Genomic DNA, 22,179 nt, shown 5'->3' on the forward strand with positions numbered 1-22,179 from the left:
ACCTTGGTAGCCAATCTTAAATTACATCCTATTAGCTACAATCCAAGAATTTGCCTACCTTTTCGGGACAGTCGCAGTTGCTTGTTTATCGTAATTATTTTGCTATTATGGTTGGGTTGGGACTTATTGTTGTCATGTGGGTATAGCAAAATACTTTTAGCGATTGTGTTGGAAAAGGAAAAATATAAAGCAAAAGAAAAAAAAAAGAAGAAAAAAGAAGAAAAAGAAAAGAAGAAAGAAAAAATCAAAAAATAGAAAAAGAGAAAGAAAAGAAAAGAGATTGCTTCATTTGGTTTTGTCAAGGATCAAAAGGATGGTTGTTAGAGTCTAATGCATAATTGGAGAGTAATTTATTAGCTCTCATATGTTGTAAAGTTGAGATCATTTCTCTAAGTTGGGTTCATTTATTATCAAAGATTTGGTTTTTGTTTTGGTTAGCGCTGCGACTACCGTCTTAGCTCCACATATCCATAACATGCTTTGGCACAAATCATTTCTATCCCTTTAACCCATTTGCCACCCTTATTGTCCTTGATACATGCACTTTTGTCTGCATATGATGATTGCATATTAGTTGGGGAAATCCCTATCACATTAGATTGCATGCATGTTTCATAAGTTGAGTGAGTGTTTCTACTTCTTTCTATCTCCACATATAACCCACCCTTACATACTTATGAGTGCATGAGTGAATCCGCGAGAATCCGACTAATTTGTCTTGCAAGATCGAAAGGTATTTGGCATTTGTCTATAGTATGGTGACTTGAGACTTGAGCTATGTTTTCTATTTCCCGTACCTTTGAATTTGTTTTATTGGTACACTTTAGTCATTAATTTGTTACAGATATGGGTAGCTTGGGATTTGTATGTGCATTAAACATTAGATCTGAGTTGTTTATTCGCCATTTGTATGATTGTCTTTTGTATTGTGTCTTGCTTTGCTTGAGGACAAGCAAAGAGATGGTTTGGGGGAGTTTGATGAGTCATAATTATATGCATATTTATGTCTCCCCTTAATTACTTTTGATACGGTTTTCGTGCTAGTTTATATCATTTACATGCCTTTTATGTTAGATTGTCGATACTTCCGCCTTTTGATGTTTAATGCAGGAATGATGCATTTGAGGAGCAAAGGAATGAAATGGGCATCGCGGAGTGGGCATGAAGGGATACACGAAGCATGGCACGAGAATCCATAAGAACGAAGGAAGAGAAGTTAAGAAGAAAACACGAAGAAAAGAGCTTCTTATTACAAGTGCCTAATTTGAAGAGCCATATCTCGAGTTGTATAACAGATTTTCAAGTGATTCCAATTGGAGGTGAAAGCTTATCCTCTTAGCTTTCCAACGCCGCGAAAATCGCTTGTTTCTGACAAGTAACGAAGAAATGGCGGCCGTTTGAAGTTCAGTGCGCGAAGCAGGAAATTGGTGCCTCGATCGAGTCACTCTCGACTCGATCGAGGAACCTTCCAGTTTTATAATTCCCGCAACTTTCCTTAAGTCGGTTATGTATTGCTATAAATACCAAAACTCGTACCCTAAGTTATTGGATGCTTTATTTTCAGTAGGTTTAATATAACTACCTTAGAAAACTCTCTCAAATACTTAGTTTAGTTTATTTATTGTTCTTCCTTCCGGATCTAAACATTGCTATTTTACGGTATTATTCTAATCTTTAAATAATTACTATTTCAATTACTTGTTCATCTTTATTATTGTTCATCATGCTTTTCATTACTATTATTGTTGTTATTGCTTTAGTTATGAGTAGCTAAATTCATCATCTAGGATGAAAGGGGATCTAGGTTAATTAGAAAGGGGAAATTGGTTATTTGCTAGTGAAATCGTTTAAGTTGCCGTTTGATTATTGTTCTTATTCTAGTTAATTAACTTAGGCCTGAGTTGTTAATTAGTGTAGCGAATTAATCCTTTCACCGACCGGGTTAGAATTAATATAGGCTGCGATAATCAAATAGATTGTATCTAATTATAGCGACCGCATGTTAGAATCGATCTAAAGGGCATAATAGAGTCGACCGATCTTATGACCTTAGACAGCTTGGTAGATCTAGCAATTGATTAATAGACCCCATATAATTGACCTAGTGAACCGGAAATCCTAGACCTTTAATATTATTGTTATTTGTCTTTTAATTACTTGCAATTAGCTGTTAGCATACAAACAATCAGAACCCCCACAATTGGTTACTTTAAGACAGATTTAAATATAAACAAACTAGATAATCACCGCCTCCCTGTGGATTCGACCCTGACTTACCGCTAGCTATTTTGTTAGTAGTAGTTTAGGTTTACTTTGATTAAGGCCAACGACTGAAATAACCTTATCATGAGGCTTAATGACCCATTTATGTAAGTGGGTCGACACGAACACGACACGATATTTAATTGGGTCGGGTTTGGGCTGAGCTCTCTAAACACGAACCCGACACGAATAACCTGTTTAATAAATTAATCCTAATTTTTTTTATCTTTCATCACATAAATATACTTAAACTTTCCAAATATTGACATGACACGAAAATACGACCCGAACCCGACACGATATTAGCGGGTTAAGGTTGAGGCTTGATGACTCATTTATGTAAGTGGATCGACACGAACACGATACGAGATTTAAACGGACCGGGTTTGGGTTGATGGGTTTCTGACCCGTTTACATTTGACACGAACACGAACCCGACATGGCCCGATCTGTTTGCCAGGTCTAGTTATAAGGGTGTAAACGAGTTGATATGAGTGTAGCATCGTAAGGCCTTAGAAACTTGTTTTTAGCTTGGCCAAACTAATTTTGAGAGCTTGTCGATTTGATACGACAAATTTTTTTTCTTTCAAAATATAATTGTTATTTAAGAGAATCGTCAAATCTAATCACATTGATGACCAGGGGAGTGTTTTTTCTGTTCTAGGATTCCGAGTGAATATAGATAGAGCTTTAACTTTTAAGCATCGACAACTTTTTTTTTTACCTGTGTGTTACGTGTAGAGCTTATGATTCGTTAATTCAGCGAAAAGTTTCTATTGCGAGTCACAGTAACAAGCTTTTCTTCTGTTGTACTACCAAAATGCTCCATGACTTTATTTTCCTGTCTCATTCATTCTACTGTCTTCTGTAAATGAGAAAGGTAAGCTACTCATTCAAGGAACAATTATAAACAAATGAGAATCAGTTAATATATATACAACTTATTCAATATAGTTGAGCTTTGTTACAAAGTTGTCGAGCTTTATTAACAAAAATATCGAGGTATGGTACAAAATTATTGAGCTTAACAGAATAATTATTACACTCAATAACTTCGTAAAATAGCTCAATAACTTGTAAAATATATAGCTCAATAGTTTTGTGTAAGAGCTCAACAACTTTGAGACGGTTGTATAATGCTATCATATAACTGGTTGTATGATAGTTTTACCAAAACGGAATATGGAGCATTTCCAAAAAATCGGAGGGACTAATAAGTTGACAAAATGATGTTGCTACTTAACTGAGAAGTCAGCATCATGTCTAACTCCACGTTCATCCCTATCCAATCATTAACTAACCTATGAGCATGCCATTTTGTGTAGGCACCTCTCAATTAAATCAATCAATCTTATTGGTCCACGTCGACATCGTCCTATATATTTCATAAGACATGATAGTTGATATGGTACGGATTTGAGTCATTGTATATCACTTGAAATGCTCCACAATGTTAAAGACTAGAAAGGGAGATTTTCGATTTCAAATGGATGTTTCGGAATGTCCATTTAGCCAATTATCCAGATCAGACTGCAAAAATCGACTTTAAAATTAAGTTGTCACCCGAGACATAATACCATAATACCACAAATAGACAATATATATATACAACAGTCAATTTTTATATACCAGACCTCGAAATAGTATGTGGAAAATACGGTTTAACTTGTCATGATTGCAAATTCACAATACATTGCCAATCTTATCACCATCTCCTCTCTCAAATCCGATTAAACTTTTCTCCTCATCATCATCGATACCATTACAATTGCATAATTTCTCAATCTCCGTCTCCATCTCCATCTCCGCTCCTTTAGTAAGTTTTTGAGCCTTCAAGGACTCAGCTTCCCAATCAGTACACCCCAATACAACATACAACACCCACATCGCGCAAGCCACTTGGGCCGAAAGCAGACCATACCACAGCCCACTAAACCCAACCTTAAACCAGAAGGCTAGTCCCACAGCCACAGGGGTGCCTACAAAGTAGAATGAACCAAGGTTGATTCGAGCCCCCACGGAAGGCCTAGCCGTGCCACGTAAAATGCCACAGCCTGTGGTTTGTGGGCAGTTTCCTAGCTCACATAGACCCATTATCGGCATCACTGAGGCTACCAGGCTCGTCACGCTCCTGTCCGGTGTGAAAAGTTCAGCCCAACTTTCTCTGAAGATTATTGTCCATATAACATTTATGATTCCTATAAGAAATGCACAGCTTAATGCTACCATTGCTGCTAGTCTTGCTTTGTAAGGCTTTCCTGCTCCTAGTTCATTTCCCACCTACAACATTTTTTGTCAATTACTTCCTTTGTTCAAGCAAATTTCACTACAAAATCAATTCAAAATTCCGCTTTAACATAATTTGAAAAATGAAATGAAATCGACTCATCGAATGAAGTACAAGATAATTTACAGATCAAAAATATTAAGTCACTACATGATACTTTCAAAAAAAAATAGCCAAGTGCAGATGACAACTAGCTTAACCAGTTAAGTCATGAGGAGTAATACTCATGACCTGAGTTCAAATCTTGTCGGCATCATATTTGCCCTTTACAAAAAAAAAAAAAGCTAAGTGCAACACTCCGACATCTAGTTGTTTCCGACACTTACATTAGACGGTTACACAGACTCTATTGCCAGTGGCAAAGCCAGGATTTCTCATTAGGGTGGCGAAAAATCTCAGTAGGGGCAAAATTGGTAATGCACAAAGTAAATCTCGGGAAAAAAAAATCAAAAATTCTAATTAAAAAATTCGAGATTTTCAATGTCCAGCAGAACGACCGCCCCTGCTAGCCCCCTAAATCCGGTAGTGTCTATTGCCATAGCCAACTTGCCATACATGACCTATCAACAAAGCAAAATCAGGGGTCCCATGACAAAAGAAGGTGATAAAAACCACTTGTTTTAATAGGCTTAAGTTTTTTAAACTATTTGGTCACAACAACAATAAAGGTAGTGAACTACGAGTAAAAGATATGCTAGTACTTGCCTAATTTTCTCAATTAGTTTTGTTTCACTATATTTTATAAGTGACCTACAAAGTTGATCCTACAAGTGATGCAATCATGTATAAAAGAGAAAGAGCTTTAGTTTGTTTAAATATGCAAGATACTTCTTTTCTCCCCAAATGTCTTGATGTGGACAACATTCTTGAGATATCCACACACTGAGCCAAGATTTTAACTTAGCGGAGGCAAAAGATTTTAGCAGGGAACGTAGAACACTATAATATAGAGTAAACTTGAAAAGTTCAAAAATCTTAACTAAAAATTTTGAAATTTCTATCTAGTGGGTTGCTAGACTCTCCTAGCTCCGCCACTACATCCACTTCTTGTTTACACAAGATATTAACATGGTCCATAGTCTAGGAAATTTTATTGGGTGTTTGCTTTTATATAGTGTTAGTACTACCATGTAAGAAAGCACAAATGAAAAAAAAAAAAAAAAAAAAGGATGCAAGAATGAGTTTATATTATAAAAATTGTTTCTAGTACCTTAGTATGACAAATGCATACAAATTTACATTATTTTACTATCAACATGGTCCCAAAATCCAACAAAAGTAGTGTCTTAAAGCACTCCATTATTGAGCAAATGAACATATCTCGGTTAATTAATTAGATAACAAAATAACATTGGCAAAGATCCGATCTTGCCATTAGTTTCGACTATAAACTACAATAGTCGATTAAAGACATGACGCGATGATACAATTAACCGTAACTTAATCATCATCATTTTAGTTAAATTATTCGATATCAAGTTAACAATGGGAAAGATCCGATCTCGCCATTAGTTTCCGCTAGAAACTACACTAATAAATCAAATACATGATGCAACAATGCAATTAAGAATAACATAATCATATAATCATCATCATCATCATCATCATCGATGTTCTTTGCAATTTAAAAACACCCGTGAGGCCGCGACCCTTGATCGAATAAACAAATCCAAACAAAGACAATGAACATCCATCATCATATATTCTTTGTATTTATTCTTTGCATTTGTTTAATTGTCTTTAAACAATAGTTTACTTAATAGTCCTGGTTCAATGCTACAAATTGCACAATTAGATGCAATGAATTGCACAATTTCAGAAAATTGGTTTTAAATATACGCCGCTACCTCTTATTGAGTCGACATTGACCTATGGCAAAACGACCAAGAACAAGTCGAGACAACTGATATCGAGATTTAATACTATGACTATAACAAGTAACACAACGTACTAACTCGACATGCAAAAAAAATACTCCACAAACAAGCGAGCTAGCTGGTTAGGGTCAAGTTAATTTAGAAAATGCATTATCCATACACGCTTCTTTTATAGTCAAAACAACGCGGACTTTCTTAGGCCAAGACGACCATGGACAACTCTAAAAACAAGCATGCAACAAAATAAGAATTTTTTTTCCAAAACGGGCATTTTTCACAAATTAATTATCAAAATGTGTCGACTTTCAAATTTATTAACGAAAATGGGTCCACGTTATCACCGAAGCTAGGCTCGGATCCAAGTCGCCAAGTCGGTCAACGACTATACCCAAAGTTTCACTTAATAGACAACCAAACCTGATGTTTGCCTTTTAGAGCAAGTCGCCACCCGAACCGGCGATCAAGACTGAAGTCGCCGAGCGCCTAGGCGACTGCGCGAGGAATTATATTGCCAAAGCTTTGCAAAATTTGATCCAGCTCTCAAAACGCCGAGTGTGCTGGCGATCTTTGCAATTTTTTTTTTTTTGATTGGAAATGCGTTGAAGTGGGAAAAGGGGAAGATGACTTCTGGATTATACAACGAAACAAGTCGACAAGCGGGCTGACGATTTGCCTCCTCAGCCTAGGTTCGATAAATCCAATCCTACGTGAACCCATTTTCGGTAATAAATTTAAAAATCGACCTATTTTAATAATTAATTTGTGGAAAATGCCTATTTTGGAAAAAAAAAATCACAAAATAAGGTAAACAAAATGAAAGGGAGAAGAGATGAGTTACCCTAGCAGAGACACAACCAGCCAAGGCCATAGGAACAGTATACATAAGACTAGTAGTTTGAATCAAAACCCCGGTCGCAGCAACTTCAACCTTTGGATGCTCCAAATACCCTGAAAGAACTGTCACAATTTCATACCACCACCACTCTAAACATATCCCTAAACAACTCGGTACCGCCAATTTCAACAACGGTCCAACCCCTTCAACACCTTTCATTTCCCAACTCCACCACCTCAATCCCCCCTTAATCCCATCATTAGTTACCCTCTTCCTCTCCCTATAATACACGTATCCGGCCATCATAACCGCCATGTTTAAGTTAGTCATAACGGCCGCTATTGCCACACCCTTAACACCCCATCCCAACACCATAACCAACCAATAATTCAATGGCACGTGGAATATCACCGCGATTAGTGTACACCACATTTGAGGTTTAGTCACCCCTTGGGATCTTAGGTAAACCCGTAAAGGTTGCAAAATTACATTAGTAAATAAATCGGGTAAAGAGTAAATACAGTAAATAGCTGCCATTGAGGTGACTTCCAAATCTTGACCTAAAAAAACCATAATTGGTCCCATATTAATCCATAGAAAACTTATGGGTATGATTGCTATGAATAAGATGACGATCATACGATTTAGAGAAATTGATAAAAGGTGATAATTTTGTGAGCCGTAGGATTGAGAACATATGGGTTCTAAACCGGATGCTAAACCAACAAGTACAGAGTATCCTGTAATGTTTGTAAAACCTATCGAAAGCGCCCCGCCTGCTAATTCTAGGCTTCCTAATCTTCCTAAGAAAAGTACTGAAACAACTGCTCTTATGTAGACTAAACAGTTCATTGCTGTTATTGGTAATGCCATGCTCCATAGTTCTTTTAGTTCTTGTATAATCTGTTACAAAGGGAAAAATTTGGAGGTTAATTGACAAGATTGGAGCTTTTAAGGTTCGTGCATGATGCTAACAGGTTTTGAACCCGGGAAATGAGTAAAGATTTGAAATTTGATGATGATTGGTTTTGAATGTCGATAGCTAAGCTAACTGATATCTGCAAATATCGCAACTTCGATGGAAGAAGAGATGTTTTGAAACATGGAATTTAGAATTTAGTTATAGAAGAAAGTTTAAAGGGTGGAAGTGTTTAGACTTTCAATAGACAATAATGCAGACGGGTTTCGAACCATGTAAATGATGGAAGATTAAAACTAGTAGGGTTGGAATAAGAGAAGGTTAATACTTACCTGAGATGGAGAAGGGTATTTGTGAGAAGAGAAATCAAGGTTTTTTTCGGACATTTTAGTTTTTGCTTTTTAATTGTTTAGCCAAAGTTATGATCTTTTAAATGTTTTAAACTCTTTATAGCACTGCAACTGCAATATGCTACTCGTATGTTTTATAACACTAAAAGCGTTCCTTTAGAGCATCCATGGTTGAAAGGATTGTTTTATCCTCTTATTTTTTTTCTCTTTTATTCTATTTTTTTTGATACCTCATTTACTCTTTTATCCACCTCATTTCCCATTATCTACATCCTCTTCATTTCCACTACATTTTTTTTCCTCCACAATAGGAAGGAATCTCTTATATTACTTTTCTTATTATTATATTTAATTTATTTATATTTAATATTATGGGTTACTTTATATTGTTTTAATAATTACAAATTAATAAAACTAATTTTTAAAAAAAATTGTATTGCTAAATTAAATAACATATAAAATTCATAAAACAAAATACATTAAATTTATAATACAAAGTAAGATATAAAATTCATAAAAACAAAATACATGAAACTTAACATTAAATTGTGGTACATATTTTTAATTTATGTTAGAGCCTTGAAACACAGTCCATACTCCATATATGTACAATAACAATTAAAAGTAGCCTATGTCTCCTTTTCTCTACTTACTTCTAAAAGTAGAGGAAGCACCCATCTTCCTCTATACAAGAGGACACCCAATATAATTCCCACAATAGAATCAATCCTATCTATTTGAGAGAAGAATATAGCAGGGAAATTTGGGGAGTTTGATTTAGGGTTTGCAAATTTTGTATATGTGTTGTAATTGGAGGGAAGCGTTGTATGTAATTTTGATGGCGATGGAGTCAATAGGTAGGGTCTTTGTGTTAAGGGTATGGAATATGTCTGAGCTTCATATCACTATTGATCATCATTACAATTTCTATAATTTAATAAAAGAAATGTTAACTTGATTAACAGGTATCCCGTTACTTGGTCTATTTTGAGAAAATTGTACTTAAAGTTGGATTTATTGTGAGTTAAAATATAGTTCAAATTATTACTAAAAGAGGGGTAATAGTTTGAATTATTTCTATCAATTAACCTTAACTAGTTTTAAACCCGTGCAAAATTGCACGGGTATATATTTGGGCCAGTATTAATGTTTTTGGATGTATATTTGTTTTTGCATTTTTAGGCCTCGTTTGGTTCATGCGGGTGTTGAATTCCTGTGTTAATTTGCAACTCACTGGAATCCAACTCCCACATGAAATTCACATGAATTGACAAAAACATGTTTGGTTGCCTTGAGGGAGTTTGTTTTTCCAATGAATTAAACTCCCCCATATTGTTTGGTTGAAATGTGTCAATTCACCTGATTTTAATCTCTAATTACCAATATATCCCTTCGTAATATTAGTAACACATAATCTCTCTTTTTAAAAGGGCAAATGAGTAAATTTAATTAACAAATGATGTAGGAGTTTCCAATGACCAAGGAGGGGGTGGGTAATTAAACTCCCCCATTATGTTGGAATTGGAAACTCCAAAGGAGTTCTAAACTCCACCATTTTACAAGAAAATGGGCAACCAAACAAGCTTTAGAAAACACAATTCATGGGATTATGAAATTCCCATGAATTAGCAAGTTAACCAAACGAGGTCTTATTGTACTTATCTAGTTGGTCTAAATCTACGATCTACATAATTTATGTTTAAATTTGTACAAACACGTGTTCACATACACTGGTTTATAGGGAAATAACGTAATCTACTCTTGTAAATAAAAATTGCATACATAAAAAACTTTACATCCGGAAAAAAGAAATATAATCTAATAATCAACTTTAACATATGCAAGTTATTCTAAAAATTGAAAAATTTTAGACTCCAAGTAAATACTCCGTCAAGATTTATTTTTTAAACAAAAAATATTGTAACATGTAGTTTTAAAAAATTATATATGTAATTCATTTGCGTTTCATGTTCGATCCCGTATATAAATGTAATTCCTTCTTGAAATTATGTAATTTTATTATTATGTAATTTTGTTTTAAAAATTATGTAATTCAATTTCATTTACTCGCATTTGTAATTCATTCTGCGTATATGTTATTAATTTTATTTACACGGAATGTATAAAATTATTTCATAATATTAATTCATATAATTTTTTTTATAATATTATTTCATAGAATTTGTTGTAAGACGGAATTTATCGCATGTCTGAAAAGACGGAAATCTGAATAAATAAATACATTGTACACTCATGGGTCCCACCATAACATGAATTTCCAAAAAAAAAAAAAAAAAAAAAAAAAAAAACCGCATTAATGATGTGGCGCGCTGACGATTGAGTATTGTCTTTTGTATTAATATAGATAAGATTTTAATTGACAAAAGGCCTCAGGCTATAACTTATATAGTGAACTTCTTGTTCTGCAATTGAACCCCTACTAAACTTGGGCTGTTGTAAAAAAACCCACCAGACAGGCTTTGGGCCGGCCTGACAACATGTTTCCTAATTTGTGTAAGACGGTTTATATAAATAAAGTCGTGGTGATTATATTTGTAAGAAACCAACGTGCGTGCTAAGTGTTATTGCTGCCGTTCAACAGAGAACTCCAAGGTACATTCAAACTTTCATATATCATCTTTTATTAACTTTAGTATAGGGTATTTCTGCTGCATGTTTTCTTAGAGTGATTGTATATTGCGAGAAAATATTGGTCGAAACTCGAAATTGAGATGAAGTGAGTCTAAAATTGATAAACCTAATTGTTAATTTTTAACGTTAATTGGTGTTTACGTTTTTGTCAATTGGTAGGAATTGCCAACAACGCTTATGGTGAAAGTACCGGAAAATCATTCCCCAAATTCACGTAACTTCAATTAAAAACATTCCTTTCGTCTCAATCACTTGTTTGATTTTTAATTCTTTCTCAGCGATATTTTAATTTAAAGTAGACAAATAATTGAGACGGAGAGACTACCCGATACAACAACTCCGTAGCTAGGATGCTGGTTCACCGGTGTTTATTTTTGATGTCCGCAATGTGAATTGCATCATGAATCATCGGGAAAATAGTCGCTTTAAAATAATTGTTCTTGCGTATATCTAATTGACAACCTTAAACGTTTAGGCTTGCGTCGCGAGATATATGTTGAAACATTGCCGAATTTAATATTTCTTATAATTAGTGTTGGGATATATAGGTTATACAACAATGTCGAAAACTGTAGCGAGACAATCAGGCGGTTTGAACAACCAAATGAGAGTGGTTGGAGGATACTTTGATAGGCTACCAAATTCTGCACAACATTGTACTGATGCTACCGTTCGCCTCAATCATAATACTGAGGCGCTCGTGCAAGTTTTTGTACAACAGTCTTACAGATGCCAAGTTTGTAGATTTGCAATTAACTCATGCACTTCAGAAATCTCCTCGCTATCTTTTTACTGTATACGACAAATATCAATTGAATTATAAATTGTATACTGTGGAGCAATCAGGAGGTGATCTGACTACCTCACAGATTCAGACTACCTCACAGATCCGTAAATACTCAAAGCACAGGAATGGGGGTCTTCAATCAAGTGGAGGTTTGATGTGTGTCTATTCGAGGGAATCGAAGAGCTTTCTTATTTTTAATTCCCATATAAGAGAGGAAGTACAAGTTCTTGATGTTCCTATACATAAATATTGCACTAACTTTAAATGGTGGTTCTTTAGTTATTCACCTTCTACCAAAGAGTATAAGATTCTTAAGATCGGGATATTAAGAAGTGTGAACGAGATAGGGGACACGGTTTTTGAACGAAATGTAGCTTCGATTAGCACACTTGGTTCCAACATTTGGCGGGAGATACAAAATGTTCCCTATTACCTGTATGTTGATTTATTCACAGAATGTCAGGGGGAATTGTTTTGGGTAACGAAGTCCGGTTTAATGTTATTATTTGATCTTGTTTCCGAAAAATTTCATGAAATTCCTGGCCCTACACTCAGACCTGCAAGTAAAAGTGATAGGCTTATAAACATGGGACACACTGTAGGATATGTATATAATTACAGGCTATGGGTGTTGGAAGATAAAACAAAGGGCATATGGATAAACAAATACGATTTTTCAACCCTGGAAATGTATGCTCGAGGGCTTACAGGTGTTTCAGGGAATGGCGGTTTGTTTGGCTTCATGGAAAATTCAACCAAGGTCTTCAGCCAAGACATGAGTTGTACAAATTTCAGGGCAATCGAAATTAAATTAGACAAGTATATAGGTGAAGTGGCTCGCCACGAAATGATATCGGTTATCGGTCCTCATATAAGAAGTTTAGTTTCTCCTGTTCGAGTTATGGAAATGGGAAATAAGCAAATTTATGATCATTCTGATCTCATGGACATTAGTCTCAAGAAGAAATGGGTATTAGAGACTTTGAAGTTGGATCATGATGCTTCTGAAGATGATCTTTTCAACCAAGTGTATAAATTTATGCGGGATACGACGACGAACTAAAACCGAAAAGGCGGAGACTTATAACAACGGGATAGTCTAGAAATTATTTTAGCATGAATCGATAAATTTCAACTAATAGTTTTGCAGAGAGAATTTCAAAGGTGTGATCAAACCGTAATGTAATATGGCCTTACATTGTTACGGAGCTGGAGAGAATTGATTTTTATTTTATTTTTTTATTGTTAAATTAAATATGAAGGAAATGATTTGTGCCTCGGCGTTTTTGAATAAGGATTCATTTGAGTCGGCTCTAAATCATTTTGGAACTAAGGCATCGTTGTAATTGTTGTCTTGTTGACTTTTTTTTCGATAACGGTAAACTGTTATAAATAAAACGAGTACGTAGAATACATATAAAGTACAAACAAAGGGGTCTTAGCGACCCCCAAACCACTTGAAACCCAAGTAACAGAAGAAATAGTACAGGTAGGGGCAACCGAAGAAAAAAGACGACTTTTCTTGAACGGCGGATGGTAATGAGCGTCAAACTCAATCAGGTGGATATCCTTCCGCTTCATCCTTGTAGCAGTAGTGCCGGTGTACCTGCAATCCCTGACTGCTACAAACTTAAACTGGACCGAGGAGGTCTTAATAGCATAGGAAGAGTTAGAATTTAGACGTGTCTTCTTGTCAACCTCTAAAAAGGCATCCTCCTGAACGAACTCAACAAACTCGAACACTTCTTGTCTCCGATGTAGGAGAGGAGGTGAAAACTTCAGCTGTCCCATAAATTTCTTCATGGGGAGTTCCCGTCTGGATGGTTTTAGATGTAAGGGTACAGACCCTTATAAATGACATGGACCTTGGGTGATAGAATCCCAATTTTTTTGCCATGTATTAAATTATCATAATTTTGAGATGAGAGATTGAGTTTATTATGAGGTCGCTTCTTATTGATGAAGTTGACATAAGGAGATTTTGAGTTAGTTGAGGAGGAAGAATTACAAACATCGATATCATTTGAAGTCACGTCAGGCGCACTGCTACCCTCAGACTCCATAGGTACAGCAGTTGATGAGCTAATAGGAACACAACCAGCAAATGAAGCCAGATAAAACATGGGGTCCTTTCTTTTCCTTGCAATGCCAGAACACAACTTCAATGATGTACAACTTGCGGCCACATCTATCTTCTCCACCATACCAGCGTCTTGATCTTCGGGCGGAGAAACAATTTCTTAACTTCGGAGTGAAGAAATGAACATTTTCCCTGCTTGAACCTCATTTGCTTCCAAAGAGTCAACAACAACACGCTTACCATTTTTGTTAATTGCTATAAACTGCCGAACGTCCTCCAGTTCTTGAATAATAACTCTATTATGAGGTTCAATCAACTTTGCCTCCTCCAAAGTGCTACTTGCCTCTGAAAACCTATTCAAATTTTTAAGGGCTACAAACTTAAACTGGATCGATGAGGTCTTACTAGCATAGGGAGAGTTAGAATTTAGACGTGTCTTCTTGTCAACCTGTAAAAAAGCCCTCTCCTGAACGAACTCAACAAACTCAACACTTCCTGTCTCCGATGTAGGAGAGAAGGTGGAAACTTATGTTGTCTTGTTGACTTGTTATTTAGGATTTTCATTATTCAGGACGAGGACGAGGGGCCTTGCTAGTCAGTCTTTCTTCGTTCCGCCACTGCAATAGGACGATAAAGCTAGCTATCTTTTGAATATTAGAATTTTATTTATTTTTATGTTACTGCTCAACATAATATGAAGGTTAAATTATAAATTTTTATTGTGAGTGTGATACTTCTAAATCGTAAAACATCATCAAAACGATGTCAAAAACCTAACAGTAACAGGCATACTACATTGCAAAGTACTCCGTATTAGGGCTGTTCATGAGACGAGACAGCTTGCGAGCAACTTGAGCTCGGCTCAATCAAAGCTCGGCTCGTGTGAGCTCAGCTCGGGCTCGGCTCGAGAGCTTAACGAGTCAAGCCGAGCTAACGTTGGCTCAGCTCGAAAAGCTCGTGAGCACCTCGAACTTGTGTAATTAGATATGATATTACACAGATTTTATAACAATACTTTGTCATGATTATATATTTGTATAATACATATAAAAAATTTATAATATGAAGGTTAATTTTTATTGTTATTATGAGATCGTCTTATAGGAGACCGTGTCATATGTTTACTACGTAGAAAAACAAGAAAAAAATAAAAAGCTTCAATAAAACGCATGATAATACTGTGTTATACGGAGTAATAAATAGGGAGTGATGGCATGATGAAATTAAGAAACCGGAAAAACAATCTACGCCTCACCATTCGAACTTTGTTACTCCAACTAGTTTTACGCCCGTGTAATTTCAGTAGGGATCCTCTGTCTTATTTTTGTGTCCCATTGTATGTGTCACGCCACTTACATTTCGGCACATCACTTGTGGTAAAATAAAATATTACAATATATATATATTAATTTGTTGAGGTGTTAGAAGCTAAGTGATGTGGCACACACAATGGGATACCAAATGGAACAGAGGATCCTCACTGGTGTAATTTTGTAGGGGTTTAATTATATTAAATTAAAAAATCAATCCAAATGTGAATATATTTAATAAAAATATGATTTTAGTATTACACTTATACTGATGAAAAAATTAAAGAGAATTTATATGTTTAAATTAGACGTAAATAAAAACAACGCATATGCATTAACTCAACATTATAAAAATACACAAATTCTTATTGAAGACGACACTATCCGTTTAAGTTTAAGACGATTCAAATATATATGTGTAGGATGAATTAGACACAACAAAAGCGTCATGCATGAGAAAAGTAAAATATTTGTCTAAACCCCATGTGGGGTGATATTTACCCGTTTTAAACTTAAGACGGATAGTCGCCGATAAAAAATATATATACATCTGAAAATTATAATTACTGTGTAAATCCTAAGTTCCTAACCGATCCTACGTGGGTCCATTTTGGGTAATTACTTTGAAATTCCCATTTTGTTTATTTATTTGTGTATGAGCCCCATTTTGAAAAAAAATCGCTTTCCTACCTGTAAAAATAGAAGGTGGGTCATCAAAAACAGAAGCACGAAATTGATGTGCACGAAATTGATGCTTCTGCTTTTATTTATCCCAAAAACTTTTGTATTCCACATCAATTTATTGAGAAATTATTTTTGTAAAAGTTAGACCAAACAATCACAATTTTTTCAAAAAGTAGTTTATAAAAAACTTCTTCTAAGAAGTAGAAGCTCTTTTACATAAACTTAGCCAAATAGCGCCTTAATGTTGTTTGAGCGAAAGATTATCAAGTTCTCGTATCAGAAATACTAGTGAGAAACAATCTCTCTTTAAATTATTGACAAACCCAAACTCGCACAAAAAAAAAAAAAAAAAAAAAAGATAAAAGGACCCAACAATCCCTAAACATGACCCAAGGTGATCAAAATCCTAATCCTCACTTATCCAAATCATAATATAAAAGAGTCCAGTATATTCGGACTCATAATTCGCGGAGTAATATTGAAGGAATTTTTCACGTGAATTGAAAAATCATGTGAATTTTATTTCCTGCGAACTTCATCTTTTTATGGGCAACCAAACAAGCCCTTAGTGTAATCCTATCGCTCTCGTAGTTAAGTCTGGACTTTTTAAATTAGTTGAAAATTTTCACAAAATCTATTCAATTCGGCATTAGGTAGGGCATGTTTACATAAATATTTTGTGTAATATTAGTCGTTGCATGATTAAGTGTTCATTGCTGCTGTTCAATATAAAAGCCTATTAGAAATATTACCTAACCATCTCAAAGATTCTTTTCTAGTTTTGTTGTTAATAGAATTTGCTTATGACTATCATAACTTTCCTATTCCTATTTGTGAACAATTGTATTTCTTCCAGTTAGATTACGAAACTACAACTCTTGTATTAGTATAAATAGACGTCTTACATCTCATTATTATTTATACAATTTTTCAATAAAACCTATCTTTCCAATAAAGCCCAAAGTATATCCAATTATTCAAACTTACCTATATGTTTTCTTAGGTTGACGTATATTGTATATTGCGTGAAAATATTTATCGAAACTCGAAATTGAAACGGAGGGAGTCTAAGATTGATAAACCCACAAAATAATCTACATAGTATAAAAGATGGGTTTTTTAAAGGATTTCTATTGGCTGGATTTTTCTTCATTTTTTTTTCTTTTTTTTAGTGGGACCCCCCATTATCTCTATACAATTAATTACACTACTCCTATTACTCTCTTAATCTTATTTAATTAAGATTACACATTTACACAACAATATAAAACCATATATTATACAATTACACATTAATAAATTAAAATTTAAAAACGTAATAAAATTTTCAAATAATCGTCCCCCTACCTCTAAGTCAGACAAATTAAATGTGAACAATGCATATTGATTAATCATCCGGAATTAGTAGTCAAATTCATTGTGTAAATCAAACAAAAAAAATCAGCATGACTATTATACTCCAACATCACAAATTTAACAAAATAAATATACTAATATGACATTTGTATTGAAAGTAAAATAATTAGATGTAAATATATGGAACTATTTAGTACAATTTACTCATATATTCAATGATAAAACCTCCCGTTACAACCCGCGCATTTTTTGCACGGGTTTAAAACTAGTTTCTGTTATTAATTGGTGTTATGCTTTTATGAATTGGTAGGAGTTACCAACAATTCTTATGGCGAACGTACGAGAAAAAGATGCCCTAAATTCAGGTAAATTCAATTAAATTTATATTTAATACTCCGTAACTTTTAATTACTTTCGTAATTGTACTATCTTCGTCCCAATTAGTCGTTTGATTTTCAGTTCTTTGATCTTTAGTTCTTTGACTGCGGTATTTTAATCAAAAGAAGTAAAAAGATAATTGAGACGGAGAAAGTATGATCATGAATTACATCATGAATCATCGGGAAATAATCTCTTTGTGTCTTTAAAATAGTCCGTGATTCTGATGCTGATCTTATCTCTTGTACTTGATATTATGATCAGCCAAATTTGGTCGTAGTCGCTCGAGGATTATTGGAGGGTATTTTAATCGCCTTCCATGTGAAATCCTGCACAACATTGCACTGATGCTACCATTCGCCTCAATCATACAGCTGAGGCACTCAAGTAATTTTTGGTACAACCTTTTAACAGACCCGAAATTTGTAGATTTGCATTTAACTCATGCACTTGAGAAGCCGCCTGGCTATCTTTTTACTCATGAACCCGTATGTTATTTTGTGGAACAATCAGGGGGTCATGTTAGTACCTCCAAGATGTTTGAGTACTCATTCGACTACTTTGAACGTAAAATGTGGGCTAGCTTCCAATCAAGTGGAGGTTTGATGTGTGCCTATTCGAATCAATGGTATTGCTTTCGTATATTCAATCCCCATATAGCAGAGGAAGTTCAAACTCCTTGTGATCCCAAATTTAAAAGATGGCATTTCTACGTTTCATCTTCAGTTATTCACCTTCCATCAAAGAATATAAAATTCTTAAGCTCGGAGAATTAATAGAGAAGGGACAAACAAGTGTTTATGGAGGACCAACCACTGCTGAGATTTGCACACTTGGTTCCAACAGTTGGAGGGAAATACATAATGTTCCTAGTTGGGATATTGATGGGTATATTCAATGTCAAGGGAATCCATTTTGGATGAAAGAGTCCGATTTACATTATTTTGATCTTGTTTCTGAAAAATTTCATGCTATTCCTGGTCCTCCAGTACTTGATCGTGTTCAAGTGACGCATTATATGGATACATCTGTAAATATTATGATGATGAATCGTCTTATAAGCATGGGTGACACAATAGGATATGTACATTATAACAGACTCTGGGTATTGGAAGACAAAACCAAGGGCATATGGATAAACAGGTACAATTTTTCAATCCCTCAATCGCACCGAGGCTTTGAGCTTATTGGTACCTCGGAGAATGGGAATTTGTTTGGCTACAATAATTATCCAACCACATTCTTCAGCCATGACATGGGATGTACAGGCTTCAAGGTCATGGAGAATAAATTGGACGAGCATGGCGGGAGCGAAGAACAGTCGAGTATAGAAGACGACGACGACCCACTGGATAAGTATGTCGCACCTCATGTTAGAAGTTTAGTGTCTCCTGTTAGAATCGTGAAAATGGGAAACAAGTTAATAAATCACAAGAGAAAAAGGGTAATAGAGACATTGAAGTTGGAATATGATGCTACTGAAGATGATCTTGTCAACAAAATGTATGAATTTTTGGAAGCATATGAAAAACATGATAAAGCCAAGACTCATAATGAGAGTGCACGTTGTTCTAACTCCAGAAAATTTCGAAAATTTTAACTTGTGATTCAACTTTTTCATCGATTGCATTATATAGAGTACTCCCTCCGTCCCGGTCAATTGTTGTCCTTTCGTTTTGGCACAAAGACCAAGGAATGAGGAAAAATCCAATAGCTAAATGACAAGTGGAACAAATTGAATGAGAATGATCAAATTACTAATCAAGTTCATTCTTAAAATAGAAAGGACAACAAATGACTGAGACACCCCAAAATTGAAAAGGACAACAAATGACCGGGACAGAGGGAGTATTATATTATGGAAAATAAATTAGCATCACCGGGTGGCCTTAAAATTATTGTATACTCCTATTTTGCGTAAGAGAAAATATATTTGTGTTATTGTATTATTATTTCATTAGTTTCTGAAGTACTTATTAGGGAAACAAGTAGTTTAATTTTTGGAATTTATTTTAGCTTTTTTTTTTACAAATATAATTATTCTTTCACTTGCTTACCGCCAATTCTTTCATTAATTTCATTTACCACTAATTGATTTATTTACCTTTTGTTATTTAACACACCAACTGTTAACAAAGTTATTGAATGTTTTTTTTTTTTTTTTTTTTTTTGGTGTGAAGAAGCAGTTACAAGAACTCAGGAAACATAAAAGCAAATAAACTAAACTACCAACAGAAAAATAAAACTACGAGTAGAACGGAACTACTCTCGGCCATGAGACACCACCAATATCATTCTCCATCAATCGGAATAGGGGATCCGGAACATCCTCGTAATCAAAAGTAATCAGCTGCTGATTCAGACGAACTCCCTCATTCGCTAACCAATCTGCACACATATTAGCCTCCCTGTAAATATGTTGCATCTCAACTCTCCATGGATTATCTCGAACAAAAGCTTGACATATTTGGATCATGTGCGAATGAGCTGTTGCGAAATCAAAGGATGCCTCCATAAGCGCACGTACAACCTTCGAATCAGTTTAAACATTTTCAAATGACAATTCATATAAGGGAAATCCAATATACAACCCATTAGGGTTGTATTTAAATATTTAATATTCTTTTAAATTTGGTATTAATTTAGAAATTAGAGAATAAAATACATTTGAATTAATGCAATTAATGCATATAATAAGTGTTTATTTTCTTTTTTAGTTTCTTAAATACAACTCATTGGGTTGTATATGGGTTTGTCTCATATATAAATATACGATACGATATTATTTAACCAGTTTTAATTTTATTATGGATATATCATCATAACAAAGACCAATAAAGTATTAGCCCATAAAGAATAATACTCCGTATGTGAAATCATTAGTAGGGTGGGTTGTAGTTAGCCTAAGATGCCTCACGTATATAATCAAAATGAGGGTGAACCCTCACCCCCATTAATTTGAGAAATAAGTGATATATATTTTTTTTTTATACTAATATAATATCAAACATTGGTGACTTACTGGTAGAAACTATCATCCACCATCGAAGCAACTTGGGATCAAGCTCCTACAACTACATTTATTTTCTGAATGAGAAGCATATAGGGTATTTGGCAAGATGGTAAGTAATACTTTTTTTTTTTCTAAAATTTCGACCTTTTCTCAATAATTTCCTTAGTTTAAAATGATTTTTTCATTTATTATTATGATTGTGTAAGCAATTTTTTTTTATTTAGGGAAAGCTTTTAAGTGAGATCTTTACAACTGTGAGCATCTTTCATTTTTGTTTGTAAAATGATGTCCCATAAATTATTGTAATACCGTCTAACCATAAATATATTGACATTCATAATCTTTGTGAAATGTCAGGGCGGGCCTAATCGAGTAATTATATTTTAACATTTTTTTATGTTATGAATTTCACTAAACACCCTTATTTCATAAATCCTAGATTCGCCACTGTTCGAAATCCCTCGTCTTCACTATTCTGCCGCTCAATATCAACTCCGCAATTACCCAACATTTTTACGTAGATATTATTAGCATCACCCATTTTTTCAACAACATTAGTATTGCTACGGCCTACGGAGTCCGATTTGTACCGTGCAATAACAACATGCGATTTGCATCATGCAATAATAACAACATTACCTCAGTACCTCAATGGCACAAACAATTTTGGAATAAGGGGACGGATGTACACCGTGCACTCGCGATAAATTTAAGACCTAATAATATTACGGCCTATTTTGTGTTGTTTTATGTAAAACCACTCCTTCACAATGCGGCTTTACTCTTTTTTGTTCTTCTTTTTTTTACCAACGCTAAGGGTGTGTTTGGCCTAGTTTGTAAAAGTGTTTCTGGACTCAAAAACACTTTTGGGCCAAACACATAATTTTCTAAAAGTTAAACAAAAATTCTCAAAAGCTAAAAATCCATATTTTTGCCCATAAAAATAGAAGCAGCTATTTGTTGTTTCTGCTTTTGAAAAACACTTTTGAAAAATTAAGCTTGAAAAACAAAAACTCATTTTTGAGAATCGAGGCCAAACATGCATACTTGCACAATTTTTATTTATTAGTATTTCGCTTATCTTTAATGATTACATGTGTGCACAATTTGTATTTATTCATTACATAGTTCAAATCGCATAACATTATGTATTCTTTACTCAATTGCTGAGAGTTGCCGTTGCCGTTGCCCACGGTATAACAAGGCTGCTTGCCTGTTCATGAGGGTTAAACCTATGAACCCCGTCTCGTTTCGCCTCCCAATAACAATTCATGTGCATACATTGTACCTTAAATTCTGGGAGATTTTGAAATCCTTCAAAATATACACTTCCCAGAGAACAATGACATTCACAGTTTACTTTCCTATTAGACCTTGGGTTTATGATGT

The 22,179-nt window shown here is 34.6% G+C and overlaps 2 protein-coding genes and 1 long non-coding RNA gene across 3 annotated transcripts; 2 read left to right on the top strand and 1 right to left on the bottom strand.

Annotated features, from left to right (window-relative positions):
- Nucleotides 1-3,790: 3,790 nt before the first annotated feature.
- LOC141586268 (protein DETOXIFICATION 54-like) lies at nt 3,791-8,645 on the bottom strand. Its single transcript, XM_074407443.1, has 3 exons — nt 8,513-8,645; nt 7,265-8,164; nt 3,791-4,542 (listed from the first exon to the last, which is right to left on the bottom strand). The coding sequence occupies exons 1-3, from the start codon at nt 8,564-8,566 to the stop codon at nt 3,946-3,948; spliced, it is 1,551 nt and encodes a 516-aa protein (XP_074263544.1). The 5' UTR covers nt 8,567-8,645; the 3' UTR covers nt 3,791-3,945.
- Nucleotides 8,646-11,090: 2,445 nt separating this feature from the next.
- On the top strand, nt 11,091-13,224 carry LOC141658564 (uncharacterized). Its single transcript, XM_074465494.1, has 3 exons — nt 11,091-11,143; nt 11,342-11,396; nt 11,731-13,224. Exon 3 carries the CDS (start codon nt 11,845-11,847, stop codon nt 13,030-13,032), a length of 1,188 nt encoding a protein of 395 aa, XP_074321595.1. The 5' UTR covers nt 11,091-11,143; nt 11,342-11,396; nt 11,731-11,844; the 3' UTR covers nt 13,033-13,224.
- A 4,444-nt stretch (nt 13,225-17,668) lies between these two features.
- LOC141658565 (uncharacterized) lies at nt 17,669-19,362 on the top strand. Its single transcript, XR_012549300.1, has 2 exons — nt 17,669-17,764; nt 18,042-19,362. It is a non-coding gene; the product is annotated as an uncharacterized LOC141658565 (long non-coding RNA).
- Nucleotides 19,363-22,179: the final 2,817 nt, after the last annotated feature.

Source organism: Silene latifolia, chromosome 6, assembly GCF_048544455.1.
Source record: "Silene latifolia isolate original U9 population chromosome 6, ASM4854445v1, whole genome shotgun sequence".
In the NCBI taxonomy this organism is placed as follows: domain Eukaryota; kingdom Viridiplantae; phylum Streptophyta; class Magnoliopsida; order Caryophyllales; family Caryophyllaceae; genus Silene; species Silene latifolia.